The sequence below is a fragment of the Plecotus auritus genome (assembly GCF_963455305.1).
Source record: "Plecotus auritus genome assembly, chromosome: 4".
In the NCBI taxonomy this organism is placed as follows: Eukaryota; Metazoa; Chordata; class Mammalia; order Chiroptera; family Vespertilionidae; genus Plecotus; species Plecotus auritus.
This window is the reverse complement of record NC_137775.1, coordinates 149,910,061-149,923,291: the sequence shown is the minus strand read 5'-3', so window position 1 is coordinate 149,923,291 and position 13,231 is coordinate 149,910,061. Positions and strand designations below refer to the sequence as shown.

At 38.5% G+C, this 13,231-nt stretch overlaps 1 protein-coding gene across 7 annotated transcripts in view; it reads right to left on the bottom strand.

Moving 5' to 3' along the window:
* The window catches only part of SRPK2 (SRSF protein kinase 2), a 243,735-nt gene that overhangs the window by 143,141 nt on the left and 87,363 nt on the right, over positions 1 to 13,231 (bottom strand). For 3 of the 7 annotated variants that reach the window (XM_080665917.1, XM_080665918.1, XM_080665916.1), the window contains exon 3: positions 8,252 to 8,315. The exons of 3 other annotated variants lie outside the window; for them this stretch is intronic. In XM_080665917.1, coding sequence (XP_080522043.1) covers positions 8,252 to 8,289 — 38 coding nt within the window. In that variant the 5' untranslated portion in view covers positions 8,290 to 8,315. Of the gene's footprint in view, positions 1 to 7,664; positions 8,316 to 13,231 lie in introns of those variants that run through there. One more of the 7 variants, XM_080665915.1, reaches the window with a different exon arrangement.

Sequence of the window (13,231 nt, the reverse complement as noted above, 5' to 3'; positions counted from 1 at the left end):
TCCCCACTGTCAAACAGCAGCTGTGACAAATGCTACAAAGGAGAGGTACATGTTTTTGTAAGGGCTTATAATAGGCGTAATTTGACCTAGGCAGGCTTCCTTGTGATGAGAGGATGTCAGCAGCAAAACAACAAGGTAGAAGAGACATGACCAAAAGTCAGAGGACTGAGACTAAGCTGGGGAGTTTGGGTGCTCACTGTCACAGATACGGAGTTTACCTTTATGCCAAGAACAATGGGAAGACAGTTGAAGGGCTTTCACAGCAGAGCAACCTTCCTGATCAGATCTGTGTTCTGAAAGGTTTGCTCTAGCTATTATGTGGCAACCCAGCAAAGAGGAATTAGAAAACAGAACGAAAAATTAAATTGATAACACATAAAATAATTGAGAAACTCCTGAATCTATACCAAATAAATAATGTTCAACAGGAAGGAAGCTCAAATAATTATCTGGTTTTTAAGCAAAAAAATAAAAGATAACACTACACTTTTATTTAGGTATATAATACAAAAATTTTAGAAACTATGGACAATATAAAACTTAATCCTTGGAACATGTCAGAAAAGTCATAATTTCTTGCTTACACCTCAGGTGGCCTCCCTACCTCAAGGACTTTTGAGTAAAGAGGACTGAGCTCTTGAAGGAGTTCTCCAGGGTGGATGGCTGAGTACCAAGAGTTGAGGCTCTAGTTACTTACCGCTTCCCAACCCAAGCTTTCTTTTATGTTTTACATGATAACCTCATAATAGGTTTAACTGAAGAAATATTTTTGCTATTAAAATCACATTATCCCTAACCGGTTTGGCTCAGTGGATAGAGCGTCAACCTGCGGACTCAAGGGTCCCAGAGGACTACACCCTATGGTTCCTGTTTGGTCTAAACTTCTAATTCTGATCTCCTTCATGAAAGTCAGTACCCAGAAATAGGCCCCTGTCTGCTTCTAATCCTCCTCAAAAAGGTTCCACTTCTCGGTCACATTGGCACATCCAGCCGATGCTAAAAGAGAGAAAGAAAAAAAGAAGGAGGGAACAAGGTAAAGGAGAGGGGAGAAGGGAAGAGAGGGAGAGAATACAGGGGTGGCAAGTTGGCAAGGACCTGGAGTACAGCTAGTGGGAGTGTAGATTTGCAAATTCATGTTGGAAAAGTGGCAATGCAATGTCCACAAAATCTCAGCAATTGCACTCTTAGAATATACACAACAGAAATGCATGCATAGGTCCATTCACCAAAAGACATGTATACAAATGCTCCTAGCAGCAGTTTCTAATAGCCACAAATGGCAAATATTCCACATGCTTATCAAAAGTAGAATGGAAAATAAAATGATATATATTCATATGATGAATACGGCAATGAGACTAAATCAACTACATCTACACACAAAAACATGGATGAATCCCACATAAGTAATGAAGGAAGAGAGAGCAAGAGAGTATACAAAGGGTTTTTATCCTATCCTATATAATAAAAGGCTAATATGCAAATCGACCAAATGGCAGAATGACCGGTCGCTATGACATGCACTGACCACCAGGGGGCAGAAACTCAATGCAGGAGCTGCCCCCTTGTGGTCAGTGATCTCCCACAGGGGGAGCCTCAGCCAGAAGCTGGGCTCACAGCTGGCGAGCGCAGCAGCGGTGGCAGGAGCCTCTCCTGCCTCCACGGCTGCACTAAGGATGTCCGACTGATGGCTTAGGCCAGCTCCTGGGCCTAAGCTGTCAGTCAGACATCCCCTGAGGGCTCCCGGACTGCGAGAGGGCACAGGCCGGGCTGAGGGGACCCCCCCCCCCAAATGCACGAATAGTTTATATATAATGGCCTCTAGTTTATATATAATGTTCAAAAACAGAACTCAGAAGTCATTTGTGGAAATAATTACAAGCTTTACCTTAATACTAAAACCCAAAATGAATCACATACTTAAATAGTAAGAGCCAAAAACTCCTATAAGTAAACCTAGCAGAAAACCTTAGTGATTTTGGGCTTGTCAAAGATTTCTTAGATACACATAGAATACAAACTGCTAAAAAAAAAAAAAAAAAAATCAGTAAGTTGGATCTCATAATGATTTATATTATCTGTGCACTTTCCCATATCTATATATATAAAAGGCTAATATGCAAAGTGTCCCCTCGGGAGTTCGACCGAGAGACCGGGAATTTGATGGCTCGCTATGATGTGCGTTGACCATCAAGGGGCAGCTTGGAATGAAAGAAGGAAGGCAGGCCCTGGCTAGCAGCCAGGGAAGGGAGGCCCCCGCGGCAGCCTCTAGGGACCCTACCCATGCACGAATTTCATGTACTGGGCCTCTCGTATAGTCAATAAAAAGATTACTAAAAGTTAAATTTAAAAAAAAAGAAAACATGAGGGAAGACAACATAATCAGCCACTGTCATCTCACCACTCAGGAAAAATACATACAACTCAAATACGTTACCCTACAAACTAAGAAACAAAGCCAACAGAGGCAGAGTGGGGGATTGGAAAAGGTAAAAACCATTATCAGTAACTGTCCTACCCTTCAAGCTGGAATGGGGAGGGGCGAGTACAATGGAGACCCTTCTATAAAATCTGACTCTTCCCAAGACTACTTAGTTCACCATAGAGACATGGAGGAAATCACATTCAACATAAGAGCAAATAAAAGACACCTTAGTCCTACATCCTCTTCCACTGAATATCCTTTATTTCCTTCTCTCTTCATCTCCCAGCCCTATTTTTTTATTTTCTCCTTATTCTTCCAGGCTTCTTCTTTTGCTTTCTGCAACCATGCATTATTATCATACGCCCTTTTTCTCTTCACTTAAGAAGATCCAAAATAAGAATTAAAATACACATGCAAAAATAGCATGGGTTCTTTACGTGTTTCATATATCCTTATATTGGGGGAGGGACAACATACAATCTTTATTACTTCACCCCAATCCCAATTATACAGCATTGTTAATATAGGCCACAGCATAAATATTTTTATACTTTCTCCTTCTCTCCTTTTCTCCTGAAAAAGGTAGCTAGCAATTTGTCAATTCAAATATGTGCTAGCTATGTGGGATGCTAATTACCTAGGCCCGTGGTCCGCAAACTGCGGCTTGCAAGCCACATGCGGCTCTTTGGCCCCTTGAGTGTGGCTCTTCCACAAAATACCACGGCCTGGGCGAGTCTATTTTGAAGAAGTGGCGTTAGAAGAAGTTTAAGTTTAAAAAATTTGGCTCTCAAAAGAAATTTCAATCGTTGTACCGTTGATATTTGGCTCTGTTGACTAATGAGTTTGCCGACCACTGACCTAGGCTATCATTTCTTATTTATTCCAATATATGGACCTTTTATAACACCAAAAAAAAAAAAGGTCAAAAGCTAACACACAAGAAGTGATCCTTTTAGTATCTGTTCCCTGAGAAAATGCAAACCTTGTAGGCACTAATATTTAGTTAACTTTTGACTGTGAAGTTTATTAATTACAAAAACATCCATATACACTTACATAAAACCATAGCAGGTGCAGGCAATGCTCAATGTGAATGTAGATCTTCAGCTTCTCAGGACCCTCACCTCACAAACTGCTCAGCCCTCTCTGCAGTCAGTCTAGATGGGTTGGGAATCGTGCTTCTGTGCACTCTTCACCACTTCTATATTAAAAGTTATCCAGCCCTGACCAGTTTGGCTCAGTGGATAGAGCATCAGCCTGCGGACTGAAGGGTCCCAGGTTCGATTCCAGTCAAGGGCATGTACCATGGTTGTGGGCACATCCCCAGTAGGGGGTGTGCAGGAGGCAGCTGATTGATGTTCTCTCTCATTGATGTTTCTAACTCTCTATTCCTCTCCCTTCCTCTCTGTAAAAAATCAATAAAATATTAAATAAATAAATAAATAAATAAATAAATAAATAGAAGTTATCCAATTTTGGCCCAGCCAGTGTGGCTCAGGGGTTGAGCGTCAACCTATGAACCAGGAAGTCACAGTTCAATTCTGGTGAACCAGGAGGTCACAGTTCAATTCCTGGTCAGGGCAACAGCTCGGGTTACCAACTCGATCCCCACTGTGGGGTGTGCAGGAGGCAGCTGATCAATGATTCTCTCTCATCATTGATGTTTCTATCTCTCTTTCCCTCTCCCTTCCTCTCCGAAATCAATAAAAAATATTTTTTTTAAAAAGAGAATTGTCAATTTTGCTCAGTGAGTTAACTGAAGAAGTACTAGTAGCAATACAATCTGACAATAATTATAGTACAGCAAAGTGCTTTCTGTTCACTCAGGATCTTTCTGAGATGATTTGTCTGAATCCTTCCAACAGCCTTTTTTTTTTTAATCCTCACCCAAGGATATGTTTATTGATTTTGAGATAGACAGACAGACATCAATCAGTTGCCTCCCATACACACGCAGAGCAGGGATTGAACTCGAAACCTCTTGATGTACGGGAAAATGCTTCAACCAGCTGAGCCACCCGGTGTGGGCAAAATGTGTGCGCTTGCTCTCTCTACTCACATAGAACTGGAATTCAAAAAATGTTCAATAAGGCTCTGGCTGGATAGTTTAGTTAGTAGAGCATTGTCCCCATCTGCCAGGGTTGCGAATTTGATCTCTGGTCAGAGCACATAAAAGAATCAACCCACCCAGCTGGTGTGTATCAGTGGTTAAGCATCGACCTATTAACCAGGAGGTCATGGTCCAATTCCCGGTCAAACCACTTGCCTAGGTAACGGGCTTGATCCCCAGTAGGAGGCATGCAGGAGGCAACCAATCAATGATTCTCTCTCATTCATGTTTCTAGTCTCTCTACCTCTCTGAAATCAATAAAAACATGTCTTAAAAAAAATCAACCAACGAATGCATAAATAAGCAAAACAGCAAATTGATGTTTCTCTCACTCAAATCAATAAATAAAAAATTTTTTAAATAGTAAGGTTTTTCAAATAAAAAGTTTAATAAGTTATTAAAATCTTTTTTCTAGCTATTATTATTATTACTATTTCTCTTCCCCATCTACTCTATCCCATAAATTTCCAAATCCCAGGAGTGTTCTAGATTGGAAAAGACAAAACTTGAAGACCCAGTTTTTGCAACAAATAAATACACACTTCTTTTACATTAAATGGGGTAAGTGAGGAAATAAAACTGTGCGTGGTTCTGTCCCTACTATATTTAAGATGAATACAGTGCTTCATTCAACAGGCACTCAATTAAAAACAAAACACTAATAGTAAAATTTACTCTTAAAATCTGTAAGAAGGATACTCTCTTGAAACAGATATGCCTTTCTCTTACCTGGCAATAACATACAAATCGGGCATCATATTGTTTTAATTCATTCAATAATATTCTCTGCCCCTAATTTTAAAAATGTTTAAGTTGAGATTTTCATTTCTCTCCAAAATATAAAACCATAAAAAAGTAACCTTTTGTTCTCCCATTGGCTTTTGTCCTATGAGTCAGCCATTCTAAACAGAACAGTAGTAGTCCATGCCTCCCCTACAAAATGACATTCGTTGGGACCTCCACTATTCCATTAAAGGTAAATATATAATTTTAAATTTCATGGTGGCATTGAGAACTGTTATTTTAACATTTTCTACTCTAGGCCCCCCATAAAAACCTTCAAAATTCCATTATCACATTACTTCGAATCATATTTGTATTTTTCAATGAAAGATACTTAGGAGTCTACAAAAATAAGTTATTTCTTTTTTGTTGTTTTGCTTTTCACAAAATTGCCTAGAAAAAAATAATAATTCAATGAATACTAGCTGTTATAAGACTAGACATTCCCATTAAGGGGTCACATATAAGACATGGAAAAATTATTAGGAACATCACATAACTGTTGTTAGAAGTATTGTTTCTCCACTTGGTTTCCTGAAATAATCCAAAGATCATTCTGTACTGCACACAGTGAGCAAAATCCGTTGTGGCGAATGATAACTTGGTTCCTTACAAACAAGTAGCTTTCCTCTCTTTAAAGAAAGAAGACTGGGTTTCTTTCTTCATTCTTCCCACTAATAAATACATGGCAATACTGACCATCCGTAAATTCCAAATGTCTTTACGACTCGAGTCATGCCTCAAGCAAGTAACTTTTTTAAAACACTAGTCAAAGACTTTTAAATTTTAGGTAACTGGTAAACAAGGAATTAAAGAATGTGATGGTATTGCTACATGGCACTACAAGCTATGAAACTCCGGGGCAGAATATAGTGTTACTAGGCCATAATTTTCTTTTTAACATGGGATTCGTGTTTTTCAAGTTCTTCCAAACAAATTAAGAAGACTTTGACTATTCATCATTGTATGACTTTAAAAATGGGGGAAGAAAAAGAGTGACTTCTATTTTTCATATATTCATATTAGTAAAACAATTTCTATGTTTGCAAAGTGTTGGCTGACCCATAAACCACATTTATCACCCATTAAGTCAGCATATCTTAACTTAAAAATATTATGTGTCAGATATCTGAAATATCAAGCAAAGCAAGAATAACAAACAAAACAAGCAAGCTCTGGTAAAACTGTATAAAGTTGTAAGTATGGCAGCTGACTTCTGAACTTTAAAATCATGGCCACATGCATCCTCCCTTTCCATCAAATTTAACCACAGGAGCTTAGGTAAAAAATTAAAAATAATAATAAACAAGTAAATATGATCACCAAAATATTTTAGAATCTTCCCTTATAAAATGTATTTTAACCATTAAAAACCTCACTCATTCCTAATTTCTCAACAATTTGAGTCCATTCTGTTCAACCCTCAACTTATCAATAGAGAATTCATGCTTCTCAAAAAGCCAACATAATTATTGCTGTCATCTCATTAAGAATGCTCTTCTTAGTAACAAAACTCAAAGGTTACAGTTGGCACCCAGACCGTTCACTATTTACACCACCACCCTCTCCCCTTCCCATCACCACCATTTTACTGGCAGAACATTCACAAGGCTGAAGATTATTTTCATCTCAGCAAACAGAACGCTTAAAAACAGATAACTAGCCCAAACCAGAAGTTAGAAGCTATATAAAAATAAACAAAATGTGCCTAAATTTTTCTATTTTCAATCTCTAAAGAAAGCAGTAACCACTTCCATATTTGCAATGCCCTGAATTATAGCCAGGAGACTTTCACCTAATTATACTAATAAATCGATTTAATGCCATCATTTTGTCATCAGATCATGTCCTCCATACACTAGTGTACTTTAATTAAATCTCTTTTACCATGTTAGGTTCTTCACATATTTTTCCCCAGTGTTTTTCCTATATCATTACTTACTACCAAATTATTTCTCCATCATGTTTTCCTAAATATTACATCTATGAACAAAAAAGATAGCCCTGAAAACCACAGAAAAGAAAAACCAACACACCAAAAATATCAACATTAGGTATAAACTATTATTAGGTTGTCAAGAGAAAGGTAAGCATCAAGGTATACACCCAAGAACCCCAATTTAAAATATTAGATAGTATACAAAATTTTAGTAAACAGAAGTGAACACAGTATTTACATAGCAAAATAGGCAACTACAGCCTCATTTCTGACTTGAGATAAAAATACCTTTACTTCTATGTATTAAGTAAATAGCCATTTTAAGGAAATATTGCCTTACAGGTACAATAATTTGATTGACATATAAAATAATTGCTTTAAAAATACTTGAGTCATTTTGTCCTTACCTGCAGGCATGAACCATTACTGCATGCAGTGACTGTTCCATTTCCTAGCACAGACTTGAAGAAGCATCATATCTCTCTCTCAGAATGTGACTAATCTGGGGGTTTGCAATTCCTAAGCTATTTACAAATGGCACTCCCTTTTCACATAAGAAAATGTTTATTACAATCAACGTCAAATGTTTTTAACCTAGATCTTATAGATAGATAGTGTCGGTAATTTTGTGTTACAGCAACGTCAAAATATAGGAAGAAAATCTAATGCTAGCATTTCCTTAAAGCAAGCACAATTTGTTTTTTAGCTAAGTAAATTATTTTTAAAGCCTTCAACAGCTGTCACACAGGAACCCGTGGTCTGCTGTGTTATGGTGTGCATGCTGCAGCTGATTAGGCTTCACTATTTTTTTTTAAATCCATTACCCTTTGTAAAAGCAGAACAGCCTGCCCAAATACACATCTTCAATACAGCACAACGACCAGCATGCAGTACAACACGTTATATAGCAAACTTAACAAGAAAAGAAAATGTCCTGTTTTGTTTCTTAGCAATGCTACACCATTAATTGTTCATGCAAGAGATGTAGCTGTACCTTTCTGAAGAGGACGACTTCTCAGAGTTAACTGACATCAGCAGCTCAATCTTCTGCTTGATTTCTGGAAAAATCAGAAAATATTCACAACCAAGATTGCCTGCCCTTGCTTTCAAGCCTTATATCAAGTGATTTTTCTTCTCTAATCCCTTTTGTTCAAAATGAGGCCACAAGATTCGCAGCACTTCTGCTAGGACTGGGATTCAATGGTGCTATAAAGGGAAAACGCTCCAGAGGCATCAGGCCTTGCTAAACTATGCACATGACTGTTTATGAAAGCAGGAAGTACCATTTCTTTTAAGTAGAGGGGTGTGTTGATTTTTTTTTAAGGTAGAACTAGCCTGGCCCTACAAGAAGATTTTAAAGGCAACAAATTAAAATACAAACAAGAAGTGCTAACAACCAGATCCAACATACTAGATCATTTGAGACGCCTAGGTAATAAAGTTACAGGCTGTAATGAACAGATATAAAACCCTTGGCTACTTCTATTTCACCAGCCCTGAAAAATATGGCTCAGTGAATCATTTTTGTCACTTAAGAATGAAATAGTAAACCAGAACCCCAATTTATAGATTGAAATTTTTTAACCTGTTATAATTTCCTGGTTGTCTTAATTAAAGATATATTTAGTATGTACTCCCTACTCCTTTAGAGAAAGACTTGTATTTTACACCTTAATTTTCCCCTCCTCCTTCGCAGTACATACAGCACAAGTGAACAGCAACACCCAGTTACCTAGCACATAATCTACTTCTCCTTTTAGGAAAGGCCTGACAATGCCATCACAAACAGGAATGTACGCGCCAATTCAATTCAATTAAACAATAACTGCCTGATACTGATTTGGTAAAAAAGATAACAGACTAAAATGGAAAAAGAGGTGAAAAAAAAAAGAGGGAGATGGGAAAAGAGAAGGCAAACTAACACATTTCTACCAAAATATTAATAATTAACCTAATGCTCATAATTTTACATTAATAAAACTAACATGGTCTTATTACCCAGACTATTTCCCATGTAAACTTGTTTTATTTCCTTTTTGTAAATGGGTTTTCCTATTCCTAATTAAAAGTCCACACATCAAAAATAAAACTCAGTGCCACTGAAATGCTTTAGGCAGTCTCAGGATTTCAAAATATACTTCACTAGTTTGGGTTTTTTTTGTTGTTTCTTTTTTAAGTGTAAAATAAGTTTTTAATTTTTACAAATCTTGACTATAGAAACCAAAGGAATATGAAAAATATAATGGAAAAAGAAATAAAAATTAGGTGCATAAAACACAATGGACCTGTACAGGAATATCCTCTCCATATTGTTACAATAAGGATTTTTCTAAATTGCTTAAGCGTACAACTTCACCCAATGAGCACTATAAAACTGGCATGAATGTCTAACGAGAGAACAGAATCTACCACAGGCTGTAGCCAAACCGGCTAATCACTGGGGAGAGCACACAGTACTGGGGTAAACCGAGATGATGATAATGAAACTTACCTTGAGGATTCTTATGTGTTACAAAGCCTGGCACCTAATACCATAGTGAATGCTCAGTGATGTCCCTCCTTCCAGTTTAAAAAGAGCCCAGTGTTTAAGTGCTCAGTCAGGCTCTGCCACCAAGTAGCCTTGGATTCAAAAGCAGGTACCTCCATCATTTTTAATTGCCATATGACCTTGGGAAAATTACTCAAAAACTCTAAGCCTCTATTTCCTCTCCTGTAAAATGGGGGTGATAATTCCTATGTGAGGGGCTGTTGTGAGGATTTAATGAAATAATCCATGAAAGTCGTGTAGTGTCATATGCTGGGCACGTAAGCCCTCTGTGCCTATTCCTAGGCAGATAGTGCCCCGCAGAGGACTGTCATCCTAAATATTTGTTGGATATGTTAATGAGGTACAGTAGGTGTGTCCCATTTTAAATAGCCTTTCCATAAGTTTTAATCCACCCTCTCTCTCTTACTACCAAGCCTCAACATCTACCTTTTTATCACTAGAGTGTTATTATATGTGGAAATTTAACTTTAACCCATATCTCAGTCTCCCTATCTAGAGAAGTATTCCCAGTTAATCAAGTAGCCACTTCAGAAATGAGATTACACTGGAATGTCTTCATGGTGGCAATTCTTCATTGCAAAAAGACAAAAGTTCACACTTCAGGGTATCTATATAAAAGCTGTGCACTGAACATGAAAAACCCCAAGATTAAACTACACAGCTCAAATGAAGTTTATAACCATCTTGTAATGTTAGAAAAAAAAGTTAAAGCTCTAAACCATTTTCTGACTGGTGACTTTGGAATCTCCAAACCAAATGGTTTCAAATAACACGTGAAAAGGCTTCCAAAAATATTTTCACATTTTCATCTAACCTTCAGATTTGTTTATATGTCCGGAAGGATTGAAAGGTTCAAGAATGTTCACAAATACTGTGCTAATATCATATCCTTTGAGGCCCATGTATTCCATCTACGTTACTATCTACTCAACTAGACGCCCGGTGCACGAAAATTGTGCACTCGGGGGGGGGGGGGGGGAGGGGTCCCTCAGCCCAGCCTGCGCCCTCCTGCAGTTCGGGAGCCCTTGGGGGATGTCCGGCTGATGGCTTAGGCCCGCTCCCCGGGGGGAGCGGGCCTAAGCCAGCAGTCAGACATCCTTAGCACAGCCACAGAGGCAGGAGAGACTCCTGCCACAGCTGCTGTGCTTGCCAGCTGTGAGCCCAGCTTCTGGCTGAGCAGCGCTCCTCCTGTGTTGAGGGTATGCCCCCTGGTGGTCAGTGCACATCATAGCGACCAGTTGTTCCACCGTTCAGTCGATTTGCATATTAGCTTTTTATTATATAGGATGCCTTATCAATATCACCCATGGGTCTGATTACTCCTACAGTCTCTTTAAGAACTCCAAAAGCTATGCCACTGAGTTTCACTCCACCACAATTCCTCCATAACCCTCGGGGACTTTGATATCCATGTTGGTGAGACTTCCGAAAAGCCTTGGCTAAGGACTATGGCCTCCTCAGCAGTTCATCATAGTCTCCTGAACTTCTGACCACTTGAGTCATCTACATCATGACCACATGTAGTATGCTCATACACACAGAGCAAATATTTCCCCAAAGTTAGCTGGTTGTTTTTCTATTTTATTCACAGTATCCAGGACCCTATACTTTATTTTTCTGCAATTAAGTCCACTAATCTTCCCCTTTATGAATTACGTCTTCCTGTTAAGACTTTCGCCACACCAAAATTTTTAGAATTGTCATCATACTGTCCTCTAATATGCTTTGTAATTTTATTTTACAAGTAAATAAATTTATTTTGTCTATAAATTGATGAAGACTTCCAGTATGCTTTTCATGGTCACATTTTAAAACCTTATACCCCTGCCCTAGCCGGTTTGGCTCAGTGGATAGAGCATCAGCCTGCGGACTGAAGGGTCCCAGGTTCGATTCCGGTCAAGGGCATGTACCTTGGTTGCGGGCACATCCCCAGTGGGGAGTGTGCAGGAGGCAGCTGATCGATGTTTCTCTCTCATCGATGTTTCTAAGTCTCTATCCCTCTCCCTTCCTCCCTGTGAAAAATCAATAAAATGTATTTAAAAAAAAAAAAACCTTATACCCCACCATACCCCCACAATTCTCAATTACTCTTCACCACCACTCCTCAGTCCTTCCAAAGCAGCAGTATTTACAGCCTTGTAAATATATATTTATTCAAACATCCACTATCTCCATTTATACATTCAGGCCAATGAGTACCAAAAGAGGCCACATTTCCTTATTTCACAAAGAAAATAAGCAAGTGTAATTTGAGTGAGCATATATAAAATTATGGTTAACTTGACTTTTAGTCATTATTTTGCTTTAATTTCTAAATAATAGTACAAAATAACATAAGGATTTTTTAATGTGGTTTTTTTTATATATATATTTTATGATTCTCCTACTAACTCTGGGTCCTTTGCTGGATCATCTCTTTTCACCAGACCTTAAAATGTTGGTGATTCTTGCAAGACCCTCTTTTGACTCACTGACTCTTCTATCTATACCCTTGAAACTCACAACCATAAGGGCAGAGATGACCGAATCTGAATCTCTAGCCCAATACTCTCCTCTGCACCCCAGAACTATATATCCTTCGATCCCACTAGACATTTTCACCTAGATGGTCCCTACATGCCTCAAACACAACGTCTAACACTAACTTCACCAACTTCTCAATCTAATGCCTCCTTTTGTCCTCATCTCAGTGAACAGCAGCAGCATTGCCCCTCCAAGCCAAACATTTTTGAAGGATCCTAGATTGATCCCCTTGTCTCATTTGGGACACTTTTACCCCATTCTCCTTTTTATTATATTTTATGCTCTGGAAATGCTGAGCTCTACTCTGTGGTTCCCCAAACACATCATGTTGTCTCACACTACCAAGTCTTTTCTTACTCAGTTTCCTCACTCTAGAATGCCATGTCCAGTTCGTTTCCCTTGCACACCCAACTCAATTTTCTAATCTCACCTCAACTGTTACACATCCTCCCTGACATCTTCCCAGACGGAAAACAGTTCTCCTCCTCTGCCTCTCTATGGACCACACACATTACAGAACTACTAAAATATATATGTTACTTATTTGACTCCCCACTGAGACCATAGCTTCCTTAAGGACTGATAGCTGAATTTTCATTTCAATTCATACTTATTTGTTGCTACTTTTATGGTCATCTTAGCCTATTCTAGTCTAGTCAGTGTTAAAGTTACAACCTAGCTGAGTTAGTGTCCTTAAATATATATTTCCAGGTACAGTTAATCAGAGATTCAAAACTGCAGAGCTAAAATGATACACGCCATCACCTAGATCAGTGGTCGGCAAACTGCGGCTCAGTTTGCCACTCTGTTGACTAATGAGTTTGCTGACCACTGACCTAGATGAACTACATGAATTTATAAAGAAGAAATTTAAAGGAGAAAAATAAACTGGTGGCAATAACA